We start from the raw sequence: 24,258 nt of genomic DNA, 5'->3' as shown, positions 1-24,258 counted from the left end.
AAATCAGACAGGAAGCTCTCATCTTGTTACAGTACCATTTCCTGGTTAGAGTAGTGTCAGAAAAAAACAGCTACAACTGTTAAATTCAGTTAGTTGTTTGATAATGCCAAAATGTGAAGGCTTTTTCAGCTGTCTTCCAACTCTTAAAAGTAGGCCTGAAATGGAATTTGTTTTTGAAATGGAGTATGGTTTTATTAAATTAGTATTGCAATTTATGTAACTAGATTCCATACTTCTGGAATCTTTATGCATTTACATGGATCAGCCTTCTTTCAAGTCTGACAGCATTAAACCAGCTAATGTTTTCATTTCATATAAGCTTTCTCCCTCACAGGTTGAATATAGAAAACACCTACACTCAGCACATGAAAAGTTATTTTTTCCACCAGCTATTAGTGGAAAACCTGTGCAGGCCAGTTTTATATTATAATAGCTCTTTATTTTTTCCCTTTAATTAACAACTTCTAGACTAAAATATCTGAATTGCCATTGTCAGTGGTTTTATCTCTAACACTATTTGCATCTTCATTTCTAAGTGTCTTAAATACTTAAGGTCTTGCTATTTAAGTAGTTAAAAGTAGTTCTAACAGATTACACAAAAGTGCCTGTTAATAAGCATCAATATACATTTGATGAATGAATGGGTCAATTCTAAATTCTATATTAAAAATGAATACCACTTAGAAAACTAAAACTGTTGGGTAAAACTATTGGTGTAGAAATGTGAGTGAAATTAATATTGTAGACAGTGAGAGATTTGAGCTACGAGGAGAAGGGAAGAGCATTCCTAATGGAATGAACAAGTGTGGGCGTTCTGGGGTAGGTTAAAAGATTGTGATACATAAATATAGTGTGATTATTACATATATATATATAATTTTTTTTTTTTTTCGAGACAGAGTCTCACTCTGTTGCCCAGGCTGGAGTGCAGTGGTGTGATCTCGCCCACTGCAACCTCCACCTCGCAGGTTCAAGCAATTCTCTTGCCTCAGCCTTCTGAGTAGGTGGGATTGCAGGTGGCTGCCACCATGTCCAGCTAATTTTTGTATTTTCAGTAGAGACGAGGTTTCAGCATATTGGTCAGGCTAGTCTTGAACTCCTGACCTCAGGTGATCCACCCACATCAGCCTCCCAAAGGTGTGAGCCACCGTGCCCGGCCCAATTATGTTTTTTTAAAAAGTATGCATGCAGTAAGAATCAGGAGAAACTATAGAAAAGTAGTAATAGTGGCTATCTCTAGGTAATAGGAATATATTTTTTATTTTTATTTTTCAGTGTTTCCTAAAATGAGCACATAGACTGAATTCTCCATATTCTTGTTACCACATCCTGAGGTAGCAATTATAAATCCCTGATTTTCTATGCTTTCAGAGATGAATTTTATCACTACAAAATTTCAAGTTAACATGACCTAGCTATTTCAAGTTCACAAGCCAAACAGTTTGTTGAATAATTTTACAACATCCTTTGTAAGGAAGTAAGTAATATTACATTGGTGTCTTAATATTTTCTGAACGGACAGTAAAATAAGGAATGAAAGGAATTTGACCCAGGACAAGGGATACAGGAAAAATATTGGGATATTCAGAGTTACAGAAAATGGCAATGGACTCTAGAGCACGTAATGGTAAATGGTGTTACATCTGAGCAGTCAGGTGTTTTTGGATGCCTCACCATTAAACATAGAGATGGAGCAAGACTCAGACACACATTCTGATCCATTCACTACAGTTCATACCTGAGTTTGAACTAATGAAGGCCTCTGTGTCCGCATTTCCTGGATCAAACTGAAAACACTGAAGTTCTCAGGAATTATCTATCGAATTAAAGGGGAAAATATCTTATTCCTTTCAATACTTTGTTAATAAATTATTGCTACTTTTTCATAGTCTTGTACTTCCATGGCATCTGCTCTTCTAACATGGGTTAATATCAGAAAAAATGATGCATTTTTAAAACAAATGAGGTTTCTTATCACTTGCAACATGATTTAAAGCCTGGTATTTTCCCTAGAAAAGACTAAAGAAACTCTTCAGAATGATTTCACACAGTGTAACCAAATGTCTAAAACTATGGATATAATGAGGGACAAGATTCAGTAGATGCACAAGTATGAGAGTTGTATAAAATAAAAGAGGTTGGTAGATAGGTCTAAAGGCCATATTTCAAACTTCCTATTAGACATTAAAAAATGATTTATAGATTGGAATGCAAAGTATGATTGCAGTAAGTTGAGTCCATCTATTAAAGCAGTTTGGATAAAGGAAGGGTAACTATATAATTTAGGACAGTGGTCCTCAAACTTTATCATGCATTACAATCACCTGGACAGCTTGCTGGGCCCCCATCTCTAGAGATATGATTCAATTCAATGGGGCCCAGTAATTTGCCTTCACCTTAGGTTAGGTGCACCTAACCCCCTTGGGCTTCAACCCCTACATTATTGGAATCTCCAAAGATGGGAAAACAAACAGTAAAGGATATATAAATTACAGACTTTCTGGGAGTCTGAAAAAGTAGAAATAGAAATCTTTGACCTATTTTCAGTATTTCACAAGAACTAACAGAAATTATATGTCTACTAAAACAGCTGCACAAGCTAAGTGAAATACCTGGTTTCCTTGGGTTTTGTTTTTTGTTTTTGTTTTTGAGACGGAGTTTCGCTCTTGTTGCCCAGGCCAAGAGCAATGGCGCAATCTCGGCTCACTGCAGCCTCTGTCTCCCAGGTTCAAGTGATTCTCCTGCCTCAGCCTCCCGAGGAGCTGGGATAACAAGCATGCACCACCACACTCGGCTAATTTTGTATTTTTAGTAGAGATGGGGTTTCTCTATGTTGATCAGGCTGGTCTTGAAGTCCCGACCTCAGGTGATCTGCCCACCTCAGCCTCCCAAAGTGCTGAGATTACAGGCATGAGCCACTGCACCCGGCCAAGTTTCCTTGGTTTTGATTAGAATTGTCAACTCAGAATGGCAACAGTAGAACAGTGATATCCAGTAAAAATATAATGTGAGTCACATACGTAATTTTAAATTTTCTTTTTTTTTTTTTTTTGAGAAGGAGTTTCACTTTTGTTGCCCAAACTGGAGTACAATGGTCCGATCTTGGCTCACTGCAACCTCCACCCCCCAGGTTCAAGTGATTCTCCTCTCAGCCTCCGGAGTAGCTAGTATTACAGGCATGTGCCACCACACCTGGCTAATTTTGTATTTTTAGTAGAGACAGGGTTTCACCATGTTGGTCAGGTTGGTCTCGAACTCCTAAAGGTGATCAGCCTGCCTTGGCCTCCCAAAGTGCTGGGATTACAGGCGTGAGCCACCACGCCCGGCTGAAAATTTCTTTCTTTTCTTTCTTTCTTTCTTTCTTTTTTTTTTTTGTGTGTGAGACGGTGTCTCGCTCTGTCGCCCAGGCTGGAGTGCAGTGGCGCGATCTCGGCTCACTGCAAGCTCCACCTCCCGGGTTCACGCCATTCTCCTGCCTCAGCCTCCCGAGTAGCTGGGACTACAGGCACCCGCCACCACGCCCGGCTAGTTTTTTGTATTTTTAGTAGAGACGGGGTTTCACCATGTTAGCCAGGATGGTCTCGATTTCCTGACCTCGTGATCCACCCACCTCAGCCTCCCAAAGTTCTGGGATTACAAGCGTGAGCCACCGTGCCCAGCCTCTTTTTTTTTTTGAGACGAAGTCTCTCTCTGTCACCCAGGCTGGAGTACAGTGGCTCAGTCTCTGCTCACTGCAACCTCTACCTCCCGGGTTCAAGCGATTCTCCTGCCTCAGCCTCCTGAGTAGCTGGGATTATGGGCATGCACCACCATGCCTGGCTAATTTTTTTTGCTTTTTTTTTTTTTTTGAGATGGAGTCTGGCTCTGTCACCTAGGCTGGAGTGCAGTGGCATGATCTTGGCTCACTGCAAGCTCCGCCTCCCTGGTTCAAGCCATTCTCCCACCTCGGCCTCCTGAGTAGCTGGAACTACAGGTGCCCGCCACCACGCCCAGCTAATTTTTTTGTATTTTTAGTAGAGACAGGGTTTCACCGTGTTCGCCAGGATGGTCTCGATCTTCTGACCTCGTGATCCGCCTGCCTCGGCCTCCCAAAGTGCTGGGATTACAGGCGTGAGCCACCACGCCCAGCCTAAATTTTCAAACAGACACATTCAAAAATGAAAATAGGTGAAATTAATTTTAATAACATATCTTAGCCCAATATATATTACATTTCTAACAAGTTCTCAGGTGATGCTGATGCTTCTTGTCTATGGACCACTCTTTAAGACCCACCTACCTGGGAACTAATTTAATCATCTGACAGAGTGGGTCTACAAGTACATTTTCTAGAAAAAATGAATCATGAAGATAGATATTTTGAAAAACCAAACAATTACTAATATGAAAGCAGTAGAGTAAGAAAATGGGAAGTGCCTGCTGAGAGAAACTCACCCCATCTTTTAGCAACATCCATGTATAATCAATAGCACAAATAACACCAGTCCTTCCACAGCCAGCACTGAAATGAAAGATCACAGTAGCATGTATGCATGTATACCTAGAGAGAATGGACCATTGACAGTAGCTGGAAAATTTCACCAACAGATTTGAGGAAGAAGATATCTGGGGACAATTAAACTTTCCAAACCCCACCATTTCCCAGAGCACATTTGTCATGCCACAGGTCCTAGGCAACATCTCAGAGCAAGAGTCTCTAGAGCTATACAACTAACAAGTAACATCAGAAAAACATGAATTTAATGCTTAGGTTGAATTTATTATCGTTTGTTTCTGCTATTAACCTTTCCCCCTTTCAATTACAGAGTCCTGGCCGGACGCTAACATTTGGTTCATTCTAGGTAGAAGGTTTATACATAGCATCATACCTGCAGTGAATGCATATGGGAACACTGTCATCCTCTTGGTAACAACGTACATCCCAGATGAGCTCAAGAATAGGGTCTATAGATGAAGGTACATCATGGTCTGGCCAATTCTTGTAATGAAACTGGTAGATAGTTCGAGTGTCCTATAAAAAATAGCCAGATGGAAGGGGAAGAGGGGCAAGGGCAGAAAAACTACCTATTAGGTACTATGCTCACTACCTGGGGTGATGCGATTATTCCGTGGCACGCAATATTCCCATGTAACAAACCTGCACATTTACGCCCTTATGTATTATTTCATAAAATTAAAGTTGAGGCTGGGTGTGGTGGTTTACACCTGTAATCCTAGCACTTTGGGAGGCCAAGGCAGGCAGATTACTTGAGGTTAGAAGTTCAAGACCATCCTGACCAACATAGGGAAACCCTGTCTCTACTAAAAATACAAAAATTAGCCAGGCATGGTGGTGCACACCTGTAGTCCCAGCTACTGGGGAGGCTGCAGCACAAGAGTTGCTTGGACCCAGGAGGCTCAGGTTGCAGTAAGCTGAGATTGCACCACTGCACACTCCACACTCCAGCCTGGGTGACAGAGCAAGACTCTGTTCCCCCCGCCAAAAAAAGTTGAAATTATTTTTAAAATAGCCAGGATAATAAGACAACTGAAGGTTAGAACTCCATTTCATTATACCAAGACATCAGTCCGGCATACTAAGTTATATCTATATCCTTTTAGAAATTTATTCTGGTCTCTTCTCTATAAATCTCAGGTGACCAGATGCTTTCTGAAAACAATTAAAAGTGATTTCAGGTCACTTTTGACCCCATCTGCCCCATTCACAAGAGGAAATAGCTGGATATGAAAATAGTTCAAACCAGTGTTTCCCAACTGGTATGCCTCAAATGTGTCACAATCATGCTGATATATTAAATCTCTTTGCCTTAGAGAAGCTAGGCAGGGCCTAGGGCAGCCTAAGCTCTCAAACTGGTCCCCAGTCTCTATGCACTGTTCAGCTTCTGTTCACCCTACAAATATTATCATTTTATATATGTGTCATGGTAGAGAATAGATTGAAGACATATTATACCAATGGTTTCTTCTTTTTTTCTTCTTCTTTGAGACAAGGTCTTGCTCTGTCACCCAGGCTGCAGTGCAGTGGCACCATCCCGGTTCACTGCAACCTCCACCTCCAGGGCTCAAATGATTTCTCCTGCCTAAGCCTCCTGACTAGCTGGAACCACAGGCATGCACCACCACACCCAGCTAATTTTTTTGTGTTTTTAGTAGAGACAGGTTTTTGCCATGTTGGCCAGGCTCAAAATTCTCTTGAATATGAAGACTCATTCATGACATCAAAGACCCTACCACTCCCCATTGTCTTATGCCCAGCCTGAGCTACACACATCTGTATTTACTTGCCTGATCTCTATAGGCTTTTGATAAACTCAAAAGCCTTAGAGTTTTTATACTTACACTATTGAACTTAACTTTTAGAGTCCTGATTATATAATCAGATTTCCTTTTTTCAGCTTCCTAAAAAGAAAAAGAAGACTAAAATATTAGTGATTGCAAAGACAAGCTCACTATAAGGTAGACCCTGAAGGCTTTACTCAGACATGAGAACAGACATTACACTTACGCAGGATATAGAGAAAGGGCCAAATTCCAGCTGCATTTCTCCTGGCTCAGCCCAGTAGCGCTCACACTTTTTCTGTTGCACAAAGCAGAATGCAGTGATTTCCCTCCATGTATGCTAGTCTCTTTGGGGGAACCACCCCCTCATCTGGAAGCAAATTCAGCTCTGTCCTTCACCTTAGGTTAGGTGCATCTAATCCCCTTGGGCTTCAACCCCTACATTATTAGAATCTCCAAAGATGGGAAAACAAACATTAAATGATATATAAATTACAGACTTCCTGGGAGTCTGAAAAAGTAGAAATAGAAATCTTTAACCTATTTTCAGTATTTCACAAGAACTAACAGAAATTATATGTCTACTAAAACAGCTGCACAAGCTAAGTGAAATACCTAGTTTCCTTGGTTTTGATTAGAATTGCCAACTCAGAATGGCAACAGTAGAACACTGATATCCAGTAAAAATATAATGTGAGCCACAAATGTAATTTTAAATTTTCAAATAGACACATTAAAAAATGAAAAGAGGTGAAATTAATTTTAATAACATATCTTGGCCCAATACATCAAAACATTTTGACACGTAACCAATATAAAATAATTATCAGATATTTGGCATTTTTTACTAAGTCTTCAAAATCCAGTGTGTATTTTATATTTATAGCTAATCTCAATTATGATGCCAAATTTTGGAAGTATTTTATTTCCATTTAGATTTAATAAAACTTACATCTGAAAAATTTTCACATACTCAAACAGCTTTCTGATAGCTGAATTGCATGTCAGTTTTTAAGTTTAAATCAATTAAAATAATTGAGTTCCCCAGTCACATTAGCCATATTTTAAATGCTCAATAGCTGTATGTGTCTGGTGGATGCAATATGGGACAGCACAGGATTAAAAGCTCCGTTGGCAGTTAAAGATATCTGATTAATAGAAATGGGCAAGTGATTTGTTAATCTTAAAAGCGTATTTTGTTTTTAACTTTAAAACATAGGGTCTACTGAGAAAACAAATAAATAGGATTCTTATGAGGAAAAAAAAAAAATCCCCTGAGAATCACGTGGCATTGCAAAACTAAAAACTAGAAAGATGACATAAGTTTTATCTAGGCACCCTTAGGTAAGTTCTGCTGCCAATTTCACCCTCTTTTTCTTCTTTCCTTTGTTTGTAGGTCAGCAGGTACTAGTAAGTAACTTACCTTTCCCATTTCATACTCCATGCATGCCATAACAATGATCTGGGGGATGAAATAGATAGAAACGTAAACATTCATATATAGTTAGAAAGACCAGTTAATACATGGATCCCAGAGTCAGAAAGTATTAACCATTCTTTTTTCTTTTTCGTTGGTTTTTTTTTTTTAACCAAAAAAGAAATCCTGGTAACTTATAAAACATTGCTCTTACTCTTCCTTCATTCTGACAATATTTCTCCTTTCTCTGTTCAAACCAGTAATCTTGTTACCAAATGAGCCTGTCAAGGTAAGAACTTTCTAATTTTTAAATGTATTTTTATTATTTTTAAAAACTTATTTATTTATTTTTGAGACAGGGTCTCATTCTGTCACCCAGGCTGGAGTGCTGTGGCATAATCTCAGCTCACTGCAGTCTCAACCTCATGGGCACAAGCGATCCTCCCACATCAGCTTCCTGAGTAGCCGGGACTACAGGCACACACCACCAATCGCAGCTAATTTGTGTATTTTTTGTAGAGACAGAGTTTTGCCATGTTGCCCAGGCTGGTCTAGAACCCCTGGGCTCAAGCTATCCACCCCTCTTGGCCTCCCAGAGTATACCTGGCTGAGAATTTTCATTTCCTTAGACAAGAATGGCATTGTGATTCTGACTAAAAGAGGCCTGAACCCTGAAGTTCCACTGACCAATTTTTTAAAGGCACTGTTTTTAATAAAGTAGAGAATAAAGTAACAGAAGCAACGCTATACTTACAAGGACACTGTATTCCCAAATCATCCTCCAGAAGTCCAGGAGGGTTGTAGATAAAGGACCCTGGGTGGCAATATAAGCCTTGGGTCCATAAACTCCCTAAAGGGGAACAGAAATTACGTGGGGTGACTACAAATAATACCCTGTTCTCACCTAGTCCTTCCCTTCCCCCCCTTTTTTTTTTGAGACGGTCTCACTGTGTTACTCAGGCTGGGGTGCAGTGGCATAATCACGGCTCACTGCAGCCTTGACCTCCTGGTCTCAAGCAATCCCCTTACTCAGCCTCTCCAGTAGCTGGGACTACAAGCACATGCCACCACACCCGGCTAATTTTTTAACTTTTTGTTGAGATGCGATCTCATATGTTGCCCAGGCTGGTCTCAAATTCTTGGGTTCAGGTGATCCTCCCGCGTCAGCCTCCCAAAGTGCTGGGATTACAGGCATGAGCCACCGAGTCCAGCCAGCCCTCCCCTTTTTTTAGGTATCTAGAGAAATGTGGACTGCTTTTCTTTCTTTCTTTTTTCTTTTTTGTAGATGGGAGTCTGGCTCTTGTCACCCAGGCTGGAGTGCAGTGGCCTGATCTCAGCTCACTGCAACCTCCACCTCCCAGGTTCAAGCAATTCTCCTGCCTCAGCCTCCTGAGTAGCTGGGACTACAGGCGCACACCACCACGCCTGGCTAATTTGTGTACTTTTAGTAGAGACAGGGTTTCACCATGCTGGCCAGGCTGGTCTTGAAACCCTGACCTCTGGTGATCTGCCCACCTCGGCCTCCCAAAGTGCTAGGATTACAGGCGTGAGCCACTGCGCCCGGCTATCTTCTTTCACTGTACCTTAATGAAGTTGGCATTGATGTAGCTGGAATCCTCATCAGAGGTTATCAGGGATAGTTCTACCCGGCTATAATCATCTATAATACAAAAGACAGACATAGTATAATTAAGAGAGCTTAGTCAGCAGATTTAAGTCAGGGCCTAACACTGTGAATAGTGTATGTTCATGAGTGAACAAGTGAATGAATGAATGAATGAATGAATATTCTTTTGCAGTCATAAATAGTACAAACTAAGTTGTCAATACCATGTTCCAAGATCAGGATCAGTAAGCAGTGGGTACAAAGAGATAGTAATGATTGAGTTTGGGAGAAAGTATGAGTTTATAGAGAGAAATGGAACTTACAGGGCAAAATATCCTTATATCTGTTTTTCTTGATATTCTTGGGCTTCTCAGCCACAGTTGTAGGATAGGTTTTGTCTGCCTTGTACTTGGTAGATTGCCTTTTCAGCTTCTGTAATAAGATTCCAAGAATAATAATCTTCATAGAGAAATGAGGTAAGAAGCTATCTCTAAAGAGCTTTCCTTTTCCACTGACAAAACATTCTACCTCAACCCTTTTATTATCTTCTGGTTCTGACTCCATTCAGGACAGAGCTGCAGAGCATAAGGAGACCTGAGTTCAGTGACATTTGGGGAAGTGAAAAGATCACACTTACTGCAGCTGAGCCATAGATAGCGTGAACTTAAAGGTGAAAGTTGTGAATATTTTAAGAACCAAATATCTTCTGGAAGCAAGCTATATGCTCCACCCATCAGGCAGATATTAAAAGCTTAATTTACTTTCTTCATAACTGCTTTTTAGTTAAATGGTCAACTGGAAAATTATTAAGTTCCATTAGTCTTTTTACTTCATATCATTTTTTTTTCTAAGTGGAAGTGGAGCTTAAGCTGAATAAAATCTGTCTGTATCTAGCACAGTTTCAAAGATTTCAGTTCCAAAAGCAGTCACTTTTTTTTTTTTTTTTTGAAATAGAGTTTCACTCTGTCACCCAGGCTGGAGTACAGTGGCTTGATCACAGCTCAATGCAGCCTCAACTTTCTGGGCTCAGGTGATCAGCCTCAACTTTCCAACCTCAGTCTCACCTCCCACCTCAGCCTTACCTCCTGAAAGCTGGGACCACAGGCGCAAGCATCACACCCGAATAGTTCTCGTATTTTCAGTAGAGAAGGGATTTTACCATGTTGCCTAAGCTGGTCTCAAACTCGTGGGCTCAAGCAATCCACCTTCCTTGGCCTCACATAACTTTTATTATAATATATTATCATAATTGTTCTATTGTATTACTAGCTATTATTGCTAATCTCTTGTTGTGCCTAATTTAGAAATTGACCTTAATTATAGATATGTATGTATAGGTAAAAACAACATAGTATGCATAGGATTTGGTACTATCTGCAGTTTCAGGCATCTACTGTAGGTCTTCAAACACATCCTCTGTAGAGAGAGCCTACTGTAATTTGAATTCCTCTAGATTTTCAGAACTGGATTTGAGAGGAGAGATACTGAACTGATATCTTTTTGTTTGTTTGTTTGTTTGTTTTACTTTGAACCCCAAGAAGCTATTGAACTATCTTTATACCATATTTTTACTTCAAGATGGATATGGATACAAGTGGACTAATTTGGGAATTTAAGGACACGTGAAAGACTATGCTGAATTTCAGCTGAAGTTACACCAATTTTTCAAATCTTCCTGCTCTTAAGCAACCCCAGAATGATCATTTTCAGGTTGCTGTTGATCCCAAGGCTGCTGAAAAGATCTCAAGTCCCAGAACAGTTTCTTCTAGGAATCTCCAGAACTAAGCTCAGTGCATACTCCTTGTTATACTGTTTTTATTTATTTTTGTTTTATTTTGCTTTTGGAGTGCTTTCTAGGGAGAATGCTATATACAAACCCCTTTGCATAAGATATGCTTCAATTAATTTGGCAAAATGTTATAGATAAAGGTGATGAATGTGTGTGTATGTGTCCTATATTTGTTTAGCTGCCTTCACTGCCACCTTCAACAATGAGGCAGAATGGCTTTTATTTGTCCTATTCCTTTTCTCCCCCTGGAGTAATCTAGCTGGATGACAAAGGGAGACACTCTTAGCAAAACATCACACAGGAAATGCCTACAGAATAATTCATTTGTAATGTATGAAAGATTTGGTTTTTTTCCTTCAAACATCTTAAGGTCATACCACTGTGAAGGCTTCCTTTTTCTTTCTGCATTTTTTTTTTTTTTTTTTTAGACAGTGTCTCACTCTATTGCCCAGGCTAGCGTGCAATGGCATGGTCTCAGTTCACTGCAACCTCTGCGGCACGGGTTCAAGCAATTCTCATGCCTCAGCCTCCCAAGTAGCTGGGATTACAGGTGCCTGCCACCACACCTGGCCAATTTTTTGTATTTTAGGTAGAGACAGGATTTCACCATGTTGGCCAGGGTGGTTTCGATCTCCTGACCTCGTGATCTGCCTGCCTTGGCCTCCCAAAGTGCTGGGATTAAAGGCATGAGCCACCGCGTCCAGTCAATTTTCTTTTGTATTTTTAGTAGAGATAGGGTTTTGCCATGTTGGTCAGGCTGGTTGAGCTCCTGACCTCAAGTGATCCCCCGACCTCGGCCTCCCAGAGTGCTGGAATTACAGGCGTGAGCCACCGCACCTGGCAGGTTTCATTTTTCTCTTCCACCTCTCTTCCTGCCAGACACCTGGGATCCAATACCCCAACAAAGAACACATTAGGGCAGAATTAGGGCAGAAGAAGTGATAAACTACACCAGAAAAGGAGGAACTCTGAGAGTAGAAAGCATAAGGGTATAAAAGAGGAAGCAGAGTCATGGGGATGGGTTTAAGTTTGGGAAGAAAAGATATGAGATCTAAAGGGTGAAGTTATTTCTCTGCCAAGTTCAAGGTAGGGGGTGTGAGTTCTCTAGAAGAGGTACCATCAAGAGAAGTCAGGGGAATAGTTGGCAAGAGGATAAAGTGAAGAGGCTGGGTGTGGTGGCTCACACCTGTAATCCCAGCACTTTTAGAGGCCAAGGCAGGCACATCACCAGGTTAGGAGTTTGAAATCAGCCTGACCAACATAGTGAAACCCTATCTCTACTAAAAATACAAAAAAAAAAAAAATTAGCTGGGCATGGTGGCTGACCCCTGTAATCCCAGCTACTCAGGAGGCTAAGGCAAGGAGAATCACTTGAACCTGGGAGGAAGAGATTGCAGTGAGCAGAGATCACGCCACTGCACTCCAGCCTGGGTGACAGTGTGAGACTCCGTCTCAAAAAAAATAAAAATAAAAAAGAGAATAAAGTGAAGAGAGAGCTCAGCATCCCTTGTGGGCCCTGAAATAGTGTGGAATGTGTAAGAAACCAGATTCTGTGTATGCTTGATAAGCTAATAGTAAGTTCATTTGGTTTGTAGATGATACTACCCCTTTCGTTTCAAGAAAGGAGAGGAGAATGGGGATCCTGGCCAGTATCACAAGGAGTACTAGATTCTAGAAATTCGGATTGAGTCATTTGCATGTTATTCTCATAGACGAGTAAATAAAATAAAGTCACTCCCAAAAGAGAACAGAAAGTAAAAGAAAGTATAAGACCACGGTATCTTTGCCTTGAAGGACTACATTATTGGATAGAAGACATAGCATTTTAGAGACATTTTAGAGAGAGGAAAATCAAACTTGGCCCTCCTGTGCTAGGTGGGAGAACACAAAGTTTGGCTGTCTCCAGAACTTTGCAAGGTAGTTCCTCTGTGCCTTGCAAATATAGGTCAGTATTATCCCAAGCCTCCATCAGGACAGAAAAAGCGCGAGTGGTAAGGAATGGCATTAGGAGTTCAGGCCTCTAAATCCAGTAATCAGGAGAACTACCAACAGGAATGGAGGACAAGACTGAATTGTCTGAGCATGCAATGCAATCATCTTCAACAAGATCGACAAACTTATCAAGGTTAGTTTCCACTGCAATAGTGGGGCAAATGGGTAGGTGGGTAGGCAATAGCTAAATTGGGGTGAGTAAACCAAGAGGTTCAACTTTAGATATATAAAATATGAGAAAATTGCAAGAAATGTGTGTGTTTGTTGGTTGGTTGGTTGGTTTTTGAGACAGAGTCTTGCCTTATCGCCCAGCAGAGAGTGCAGTGGCACAATCTTGGCTCACCACGACCTCTGCCTCCCAGGTTCAAGTGATCCTCCCGCCTCAGCCTCCTGAGTAGCTGGGATTACAGGCACCTGCCACCATGCCCAGCTAACTTTTGTATTTTTTTTAGAGATGGGGTTTTACCACGTTGGCCAGGCTGGACTTGAACTCTTGACCTCAAGTGATCCGGCTGCCTCAGCCTCCCAAAGTGCAGGGATTACAGGCATGAGCCGCTGTGCTTAGCCAAGAAATGTGCTTTAAGTGTCTTGTGAGTAAATGAAAATATAGGACTAGATGGTCCCTAGTGAGAGACTAGAGATGGAGTTAGAGAAGTCAGCTTCAGAGGTGATGTGATACATTTATTCTGGTGGTGGCATTTTTTAAAATTGCACATCAATGTGCACAAAGGTCAAGAAATGCCGATAGATATGTTCAAGTGATAGGCTGATTCGCAGGAATGAGTAGTGTCAATTCATAGATGTTTGGGCACTTGCTCTGTAGGATGTGCCATGTTGATAACTGTTTGGTTAGTATTATTACTGTAATACATACAGAACCAGGATGTATCTATGTCTTCTTTATAGAACCAAGATGTAACCAGAGCTTTGATCTGTCTCTGGTCTTCTATTGAGTCTCCAGAAGTTGCTATAGTACCAGTCTGACTTCTAGTATATTTTTAACCATTAACACTTAAACCTGGCCTTCAGAACTAGTTATCTTCTTTCTATTGGGATTCAATGAATCGTTCATATTTAATAAATGCCTTTTTTTTAAGATGGGGTCTCACTCTGTCATCCAGGCTAGAGTGCAGTGGCGTGATCTCGGCTCACTGCAACTTCGCCTGCAGTGAATCACTTGTGGTAAGTCAAGATCGTGCCATTGCACTCTGGTCTGGGCAAAAAGAGCAAAACTCCGTCTCAAAAAAACAAACAAAAAGAAAAAAACTGAAATTGTGGTAAGTGCTATGAAAAATAACATATGGTGCTAATAAGAACTTATAATAGAAGATTTGATCTATTCAAAGAGGTCCAGAAAGCTTTCTCTGGCCAGGTGTGGTGGCTCATGGTTGTAATCTCAGCACTTTGGGAGGCTGAGGCTGGAGGATCACTTTAGTCCAGGAAGTCAAGTCTGCAGTGAGCTGTGATCAAGCCACGGCACTCCAGCCTGGGTGACAGCACAAGACCCTGTCTCCAAAAAAAAAAAAAAAAAAAAAAAAGGAAAGAAGAAAAGAAAAGAAAAGAAAGCTTTCTCTGAAGAAGTGACCACCAAATTGAGATCTAAAGAATTATTAGTCGGGCATGGTGGCTCACACCTGTAATCTCAACACTTTGGGAGGCTGAGATGGGAACCCCAGAGGTTGAGGCTGCAATGAGCCATGATCACACCACTGGACTCCAGCCTAGATAACCAAGTGAGGCCCTGTCTCAAAAAAAAAAAAAAAAAAAAAGACTAGGCACTGTGGCTCACTCCTATAATCCCAGCACTTTGGGAGGCCAAGGTGGGCAGATCATGAGGTCGGGAGATCGAGAGACCATCCTGACTAACACGGTGAAACCTTATCTATACTGAAAATACAAAAAATCAGCCGGGCATGGTGGCATGCACCTGTAGTCCCAGCTACTCAGGAGGCTGAAGCAGGAGAATCACTTGAACCCAGGAAGCAGAGGTTGCAGTGAGCAGAGATCGCGCCACTGCACTCCAGCCTGGGAGACAGAGCGAGACTCCATCTCAAAAAAATAAAATAAAGTAAAATAAGATTACTAAATGTTATCTAGGTAAAGAGGAGTGTGAGGAATGTTCAAGGCAGAGGTAACAACGTGTGCAAGGCCCTGTGGCAGAGGAAGCATGGCAAGGACAAGAAAATGAGCATGCTATAAGAAACTGGAGAGACACTGTGTAGGATATTGGTAGCCATTTTCAAAGGTTCTTTGGGAGGTACATGAAGCTCTATTTGTGAAGCACTTTTAGCACAGAGTCCGGAACACAGTTCTATGGATTAGCTGTTGTGACTGTGGAAAGTAGATGAACAGAAAACGTATATAAGGAAATGCAGATTTAAAATAATCATGGAACATTTTCAGGCTCAGAAATCAAATGAGTGAAATTAACATAATAAAGTACTATTTTATGCTAGTTATATCAGAAAAAAAAACATGATTTTTACCTGATACAGTTTAAGTAAAGAGGTTAAGAGGCTTTGAAAAAAAACAGACTGGTTTCAAATCTGGGTTTTGCCATTTCATGGGTAAAATGAACGTAATATTTTCCTCTTGGGGTTGTTGTAATGATTAAATGAGAGCATATATGGCAAAGCACTTCGCAGATTGCCTAATACATAGTAAGTAGGCAAAATTTTTTCATCTTTTATTCTCTTTTATATTAAGTCTAGCAGAGTGGTAGAGAAGATGATAAATTCACAGATTGCAAATTAGAAAAACTCCTTTGGAAATACATTTGGTAATACTTAACCAATTAGATGCTAATAGTCTTTGACCCAGTAATAACATTTTTGGGGATCTAGCCTAAGGATTAATCCAAAAGAAGGGAAAAACTACATGGAAAAATATATTTATATTAGTGTTAGCAATAATCTTTAAAAATTAGAAATAACTCAAATGTCTAATAATGGAGAAATAATTAAATTATTTGGATATTACTATGTCTCAGGAAGTTTATATACTTATTATCTTCACAGCTGTTCTTCAAAGTGAATATTATTCCCAGTAATTATTTGATTACTGACTTAATCAAAGGTCACACAGCTAATCATGGGCATAACCTAAATTCAAAGCAAGATTTATATGACTCTGAAGTTTTTATGACTTCAGATGATAAAGCAAGACTACCTGAACTTGAAATTCAATTCCACCACTTACTAGCTATGTGACCCTGAGCAAGTTAATTAATCTCTCTGTTTGTTTCCTCACCTATAAAATGGAAATGAAAACAGTACCTTCCTCAATGGAGTAAATGAGTTGATATATGAGTATTTAGAACAGTGTCTATAAGAGGTATAGAAGCATTCTCTATTATGATTATTATTCTTTCATGATAAAAACCCAATGCACAGACCGGGTGCAGTGGCTCACACCTGTAATCCCAGTACTTTGGGAGGCCAAGGCCGGCAGATCACGAGGTCAAGAGATCAAGACCATCCTGGCCAACATGATGAAACTCCGTCTCTACTAAAAATACAAAAATTAGCTGGGTGTGGTGGTGCACTCCTGTAGTCCCAGCTACTCGAGAGACTGAGGCAGGAGAATTGCTTGAACCCGGGAGGAGGAGGTTGCAGTGAGCCAAGATCACGGCACTGCACTCCAGCCTGGTGACAGAGTAAGACTCCTTCTCAAAAAACAACAACAACAACAACAACAAAAACCCACATGGACAAATACATGTCCATGTGATGATGCTGCATCATCAACCATTAAAAATTATGTACATTTTCATCAGCCTGATAATTTTGGTATAATAGTAAGTGAAAATATGAGAATACAAAATTGTACCTATGCTATAATTACCATAATATAAAAAATTATATAAATGGACAAGAACTAGAAGATCCACACAAAAAAGCTGTTGTTGGTTTTCATGTGTGTGTATGACAGGGTCCCACTTTGTCACCCTGGCTGGAGTGCAGTGGTGCAGTCTCAGCTCACTACAACCTCCACCTCCTGTGGTCAAGCGATCCTCCCACTTCAGCCTCCAAGGTAGCTGGGACTACAGGCATGTACCACCACGTCTGGCTAATTTTTTATATTTAGTAGAGACGGGTTTCACCATGTTGCCCAGGCTGGTCTCAAAACCCGAACTCAAGCCATCTGCTCACCTCAAAGTGCTGGGATTACAGGCATGAGCCACCTCACCTGGCCAAGATCCACAAAAAAAGTTTTGATTTGTTAGAATGTTGGTACTATGGTGAGTTTACTTTCTTTTAACTTTCAATAACATTGTTTTATAAGAATAACAATAATAAGGAATGTTTGAAAGTACCTTTAGAAATTTCAACAGTATAGTTGCATCCTGCTGTTTCTGCTGTGTAGAAGCTATACTAACTATGCACTGTGCACTTACCCTAAAACAAGGTCCTTTGAGAGACTGACTCAGTGTCATTGAATGAAGTAGAACACTATTGGATAAGGATTAATTTCACAGCTCTGGAATAAGACAGATCTGAGTTAAATTTCATCCCTATGGCTGAACAGCTGAGTGAGCTTAGGCCAATTATTTAACTTTTCAGAGCTTCAGTTTCCTCATTTGTAAGTCAGAAATCACAGTTGTAGCTATTTCACAGGGTTTTCTTAAGGAATAGTAAATAAGAAAATGAATGTTGATGTTTCCTTGACCACCCCACCCAGATTGTCACAATTATATTAAATATTTAATATACTAATTAGTTGTTAATGTCTGCCTCTGTAAGACATATCTATTGTCTTACAAAATAAGCTCCACTAAAGCATGGAGTATTGCATTGCATTCCTAGCATCTAGGGCATTACTTTGCACACAATAAGCACTCAATGAATGTTTATATGAATGTATAAAAACCTTAGATGGGTGGTCAGTGGTAGCTTCAACTACAGAAAAGTTACTGAATTTAGTCCTGGCACAGGGAAAAGACCTAAGCAGCATAGCATTGGCTTCAGCTGTCGTAACAGGACTGCCACATCGAATTATGAATACAGTCCTCTCACAGTATCTGTGGGGGACTGGTTCTAGGACTACCCCCTTCAAGATACCAAAATCTATGGATGCTGAAGTCCCTCATATAAAATGGCATAGTATTTACACATACTATACACGTCTTCTTGTATATTTTAAATCATCTCTAGATTACTTGTAATATCTAATACAATGTAAATGCTAGATAAATTGTTATTATGCTTTACTTTTTATTTTTTGTTGTGTTATTTTTAGTATTTTTTTCAAATATTTTTGATCCATAGTTGGTTGAATCCAAGGATGTAGAACTTGGGGATACAGAGGGCCATCTGTATTGTTCTCTGTACAAAGATGTCTGGCCAAGAAGGAAGTGGAGACTGAAATCTGAACCATGGACCTGGGGAGAGGGTAAAGGGGTTGGGATGCACAGGGAATCTACCTGGAAATAGATATGCATTTTGATAGTTCCCCTAAAGGTACCACCAGTTAAGTGAACAGTGGCCTTGTGTCACAGAATTGGTCCTCCAACCTCACAAACATAAAATCCTGGGAGAATACATTAAGGGCTTAAGATGGGACATGGAACATGACCAGATGGAAAGCCCTCCGATTTAGTGGCAGTATTTTCCTTGTCCAAGCAAGCAATGTAGCCTCATTCACCACTCTACTCCCCCAAAGCTCTCTCTTTGGTGTCTCATCTGAAACCTTTAGATGAAGCTGAGAGGAAGACTATTTTCCACTGGAGGACATGAGTCAGTGAACAGTGAGGTTACACTTAATCACCACCCAGAAACAAGGTCCTTAAAATCAGGAGCTAGAAAAGCAAGGAAGTGATTAATATAAAAGTCAGCATAGTGATTATCCCTTGGCCAGGGTAGGACAGGACAGGGTGGAATGCGGGTAGGGGACCTGATGGGGCAGGAGTCTTCGGGGGTCTGACAGTTTCTTGACTTGGGTGGTGGTTGCACTGCTAATGGTCGCTTTACAATTATACTTAGATGTTTTATGTACTTTTATAAATGTGTATTGTATTGAACAATATTAAGCAGCTTAAAAAAGCCATAACAAGTTTTTAAGTAGGGAAAAAAGGACCAGATTTGGCTGGGCGCAGTGGCTCACGCCTATAATACTATAGTACTTTGGGAGGCTGAGGCGAGTGGATTACCTGGTTGGCTAGACCAGCCTGGTCAACATGGTGAAACCTTGTCTCTACTAAAAATACAAAATTAGCCAGGCGTGGTGGCTCATGCCTATAATCCCAGCTACTTGGGAGGCTGAGGCAGGAAAATCACTTGAACCAGGGAGGTGGAGGCTGCAGTGAGCCAAGATTGTGTCATTGCATTCCAGCCTGGGTGACAAGAGCAAAACTCCATATCCAAGAAAAAAAAAAAAGACCAAATTTGTATGATTAAAAGCTCACTTGGGTGTTGAACTGAAAATTGATTGAAGGTGGGGCAAGGCTAGACGCAGAGAAGCCAGTTAGGAAGTAGCTGCTATATTTTAGTAAGAAAATACAATGACTTTAGCTGAGAAAAGGTAAAATATTAGGGATATAGTCTACATTATTATTATTATTTTTTTTTTTTTTTGAGACAGAGGTTCGTTCTTGTTGTCCAGGCTGGCGTGCAACAGCTGTATCTCGGCTCACTGCAACCTCTGCCTCCCGAGTTTAAGCAATTCTCCTGCCTCAGCCTCTTGAGTAGCTAGGATTACAGGTGCCCGCCACCATGCCCAGCTAATTTTTGTATTTTTAGTAGAGATGGGTTTTCATTATGTTGGCCAGGCTGGTCTCAAACTTCTGAGCTCAGGTGATCCACCCACCTCGGTCTCCCAAAGTGCTGGGTTTACAGGCGTGAGCCACTGGACCTGGCCAGTCTGCATTATTTTTAGAAACACAACCAAAATAAAACAAAGACCCGGCACTGCTCCTCAGCCCACTTTTTACATCTATGCCTTGGGTTACTTTGGCTTAGGAATTATAGTGCAGGGGCAGGGACATGTATACACATGTGCTAGAACCTCCTACTTACCTCCTTTCAGGTAACTCTACCAGAGGGGCTCAGACTGCTCAGCCAGTGGGAGTGAGAGCACATTTTTCATAGTACCACAAGATTATCCACATTGAGCTGACATCAGAGTTCCTGTCATAATATCTAATCACTCAATAATATCTAATTACTCAAGACATTCAGAGTGTTTTCACATCTACTATCTGGTACCAGAGTGTTAGCTCCAAGAGGCAAAGGTTTTGGTTCTTTTTGTTCACCGCTGTATTTTTAGTGCTTAGAACTGAACTTGGTACCTACTAAGTGCTCAATAAATAGTACTCAGTAAATGACCACATTTAATTATTGTTATTGATATTTAATTATCACAACAATCCTGTGAGGATAGGTAGGACATTAATTATTATCCCCATTTTATAAGTTAGAAAACAGAAAGATTTAAGAACATGTCAAATACTTGGTAATTTGGTGAAAAAAATCATGATTTAATTTCAGGTTTGTACTTCAGTTCTCCCTTTCCCCCTCATTTCTTCACAGCTGAAGAGCTAAGGTTTAAAATTCTTATATCTCTGAAACACCAGCTGTAAGTATTCTAAAATACATGATAGGTACTATTAGACACCCTATGTTATCTGATGTCTCAGCTTGTAGGGTGAATGAGGCCTACCCAGCTGCCATTGCATCAATAATCACAGTTCTCTCAAAGGAGATTCATTGTTCTTCTGGGTAATCTAATCCACCCAACATGAACCTATCTTGTACTCATGTTTCTCTCTGTGACCTACGTTTGTCTCTACTCTCCATCCTAGCCATTCCACTTCTCCAAGCAAAAGAAGTTAAGGAAGGCCTGTTATTGAAAAAACTCGTTATAATATATTTTTCATATGAAAAAGAAAAGAAAAATGATGGCCAGACATAGTGGTTCATGCCTGTAATCCCAGCATTTTGGGAGGCGAGATGGGAGGATTGCTTGAAGCCAGGAGTTCGAGACGAGCCTGGGCAACAAAGCAAAACTCATCTCTCCAAAAGAAAAAAAAAATTTTTTTTTTTAATTAGCCAGGCATGGTGATACACACCTGTGGCCCCAGCTACTCAGGAGGCTGAGGCAGAAGAATCACTTGAGGCCAAGAGTTCAAGGCTACAGTGAACTATGGTTGCACTGCTGCAATCCAGCCTGGGTGACAGAGTAAGATCCTGACTCTTAAAAAAAAAAAAAAAAAAAACTGTGGCAGTGGTAGTTTTGGTGCTCTTCAAAAACCTTTGTCAGCCAAATGGAATCCCGGGGGAGGCTAAAAATGTAATATTGCATGAAAAGTTAACATTGGTCTCTTTCTTCTTAATATTAATTAAAATTAGTAATATGAAGCATAAACCACAACTCAGATATCTGGATGATATCTGGGGAAATCTGGATGTTCAATTAATATTAGTGGTTTTATATCTGGAGTTGTATATGTCTTCTGTAGGATTCCTAACCAAACCCCAAAGAACTAGCAAACAAAATATTAAAACCAGTAATTTTGAGAGAGTACGTAAAATACATGCAAACCACTCAGAGAACTCAGACTTTAGGTTGCCTTTTTTTCTGTCTTCCCCTTCAAGGCCTGATATTTACTTTATCCCAAGGGCAATTTGGTCTCAGAAAATTGGACCCCCATAGTCAGTTAAATAGTGTATATAACTACCCTGAGAGGGTCACACACAGAACTCACCAGAAATTCATTGGTAAACTCCTCTTTGTTAATTTTCTTGCTTTGGGCCTCATCCAGGAACTTCTGCAGAATTTCTCTTTGGTCCATGCTGCAGAGCAAGAGAAATAGTCTATAAGCAGTTTGAGGGAGGGCATGTCAAATGTGTGTCATGGCCGAGACACCTCCAAAAAGCCACTGCTGCCGCCTGAGCAGAGCATGCTGAAGGTTGTGGTTTACTGACTTCATCACAAGCCCTAGAGGAAATTAGTACGTAACCACCTTCTGTGGTCACATAACACAGCCATCATCTTGCTCCAGGGCCCTAGCGCCTTCCTTCTCAGCAAAGGAACCTGGTTACAATTCAAATTTTTAACAAACAAGAGGCTAACCGGAACATAAATTGTGGGCTGCTTAACTCTGAGATTATTCCATTCCATCACCCATACGCAAAACCCACCTTTCTTCTTGCCTCCCACAGAAAGAGCAGAATTACAGGTCTCCTGCATGAGTTCTGTCTCCCTCCATTTCCCCAGTGAGCACAAGGGCCCAGTTGACACCTTCTGTTTCCTTATGTCCCAGGTGAACTCTGCGAAGTTCAGTTAGGCCCAGGAAAGAAGACAGACACCATTTAGAGTTACATGTCTTCTACCGGACTGTTCATCAAAAGGTTTCTTGTCAGTGTGATCAATGAGAAACTTCTGTTCATCATAGAAGGTGTTTTTATTCATAACTTTTAAGTCTGTTATATATACCTCAAACTCTCTTTTGAATGAAGCAAAGTCAGATGCTTCTGACAGTTTGTGTCTCTCCCAGGACTGGGGAAGTGCTGACCTCCATTAAGGGAAGTGTTCATTTCAGCACCTCTTCAACTCTCCCAGTAGCCTTTGAAGCTTCATTTGGGTTCTGGATATAAAGACTAAGAGTGTTGGTCTATACAGGATCTAGAGCAAGTGGCCCCCACAAGGAGCACCTGACCAGGCAGTTAGCACAATATCCTGCATATGTAATGCTGGTAAACTGTGATGGAAAGAAAAGAAAGTAAAATCAACCACCTTGCTGACAACATTGTAACATTTAGGGCAGAAAGCCTGAAGAACTGTTTCTAAAGAACTCATTTCTACTCTGCAACCAATGTCTTAGGAAATAAATTTGTTTCAGGAAGTTATGCTGTGCCTGTGGCATTTTGGCCCTGAAAGGCAGGCTCTTCTAGAAAAAGCTTCCACATCTCAGCTTGCATAGCCTCTCAATGGGTACAAGTCTACCCAAGTGCCTAATTCAGTGTGAGAACATCCCAAAATCAGTATATCATCTTTGTTGAAGGCAGAAGTTCAACAAATGTTAACAAAATTAGTCTTGATCCTGAGGAAAACTGGGAAATGTGTTGTTAGGACTTCCTCTATTTAAGATATTAGCAATCCTTTCTGTTTTGCAACATTATTCAAACTTCTTTCAGGATATCATGATTCCGAACACTGTTTATTCTGAATATTAAAGATACTGCATGCTCTTTACTAAGTACTGCAAAAAGAAAAGAAAGATCATTGAGATATCTTGGTTATAGGCGACTTAAAGACAATATTTCAAATAAAGAAACTCAATCCCAGTACACATAAATTAAACCCTCATTCTTCAGCAATATTTGTTGGGAATAGTATATTTCTCAAATTATTCCCACCTAGAATTAAGAGAGAATTTCTTGCTGCTCTAAGTAATGTGATGTTTACTTTGGCTATTTTAAAACATAAAATATGGGAAATCTTTGATTTATAAGAATACAAAATTTCAAGTTTATAATAACTAAAACCATGTAAAAGTATGTACATAGTTAAAGACTAAAAAAGATGCAAAAAAGAATTAATTGTATAAGTGTGATGGGATAAAGTTTGCTTTCTAAAATTATTATACTGTTTTTAAAATTAGAAATAAACATTTAAAAAATCCATTAAGTTCAACAAATTTCTTGAGTACCTACTAAATTCTAAATATTATCTTAGGAGATGGGCATACAACACTGAGAAAGCCAGAATATGATTTAAAAAAAAATCCATAGCCAGTTAATAAAGCACCTCAGAACTAAAGATATAGACATGATTACTGATAAAAATTAAAATATTCCTTGGGTAACTTTGGGAAAGAACATAAAAATAAAAATATTCCAAACTAACTTGCTTAATTGCAGAGTAGCAAAGCATAATCGTAAAAGGAAAATGATTTTCTATGTTTGGACAAATAAGATAATATAGTTTTATAGTTTCTCTGTACCCTTAGAATGTCCTCAATTACACCAAAACTAAAACTTTATTAATTTTTATTAATTGATTAGGCAAACCTGCCTAATAAAATTTAAATCTGTTTTTCTCAAGCCTATATTTCAGAACAATCTCTTACTAACTTTCTTGTTTCTTAAGGAGGGAGGAGATAGAAATAAATAGGAGATAACAGAAAAATTTTTGCTTAGATGCCTCCATAGTCCTTTTCCTCAAAATCTAAGAATC

At 40.0% G+C, this 24,258-nt stretch overlaps 1 protein-coding gene and 1 long non-coding RNA gene across 13 annotated transcripts in view; one reads left to right on the top strand and one right to left on the bottom strand.

Moving 5' to 3' along the window:
* The window catches only part of PTPN22 (protein tyrosine phosphatase non-receptor type 22), a 65,514-nt gene extending 43,507 nt beyond the window's left edge, over positions 1-22,007 (bottom strand). For 8 of the 12 annotated variants that reach the window (XM_033198425.1, XM_033198430.1, XM_033198434.1 and 5 more), the window contains exons 1-10: positions 21,785-22,002; positions 9,626-9,734; positions 9,280-9,356; positions 8,451-8,546; positions 7,703-7,741; positions 6,506-6,577; positions 6,340-6,399; positions 4,869-5,011; positions 4,435-4,540; positions 1,739-1,816 (exon numbers count right to left, since the gene is read on the bottom strand). In XM_033198425.1, coding sequence (XP_033054316.1) covers positions 1,739-1,816; positions 4,435-4,540; positions 4,869-5,011; positions 6,340-6,399; positions 6,506-6,577; positions 7,703-7,741; positions 8,451-8,546; positions 9,280-9,356; positions 9,626-9,734; positions 21,785-21,871 — 867 coding nt within the window. In that variant the 5' untranslated portion in view covers positions 21,872-22,002. Of the gene's footprint in view, positions 1-1,738; positions 1,817-4,434; positions 4,541-4,868; positions 5,012-6,339; positions 6,400-6,505; positions 6,578-7,702; positions 7,742-8,450; positions 8,547-9,279; positions 9,357-9,625; positions 9,735-9,830; positions 10,046-17,479; positions 17,563-21,784 lie in introns of those variants that run through there. The other 4 variants (XM_033198428.1, XM_033198435.1, XM_033198426.1 and 1 more) reach the window with 4 other exon arrangements.
* LOC117075764 overlaps positions 1-24,258 on the top strand; it is a 76,612-nt gene that overhangs the window by 44,757 nt on the left and 7,597 nt on the right. The gene's annotated exons all lie outside the window — the stretch shown is intronic.

The sequence above is a fragment of the Trachypithecus francoisi genome, unplaced genomic scaffold (genome assembly GCF_009764315.1).
Source record: "Trachypithecus francoisi isolate TF-2019V2 unplaced genomic scaffold, Tfra_2.0 Lachesis_group5, whole genome shotgun sequence".
NCBI lineage: Eukaryota > Metazoa > Chordata > Mammalia > Primates > Cercopithecidae > Trachypithecus > Trachypithecus francoisi.
The sequence above is the reverse complement of the archived record's forward strand: the minus strand, read 5'-3'. Positions and strand labels throughout refer to the sequence as shown.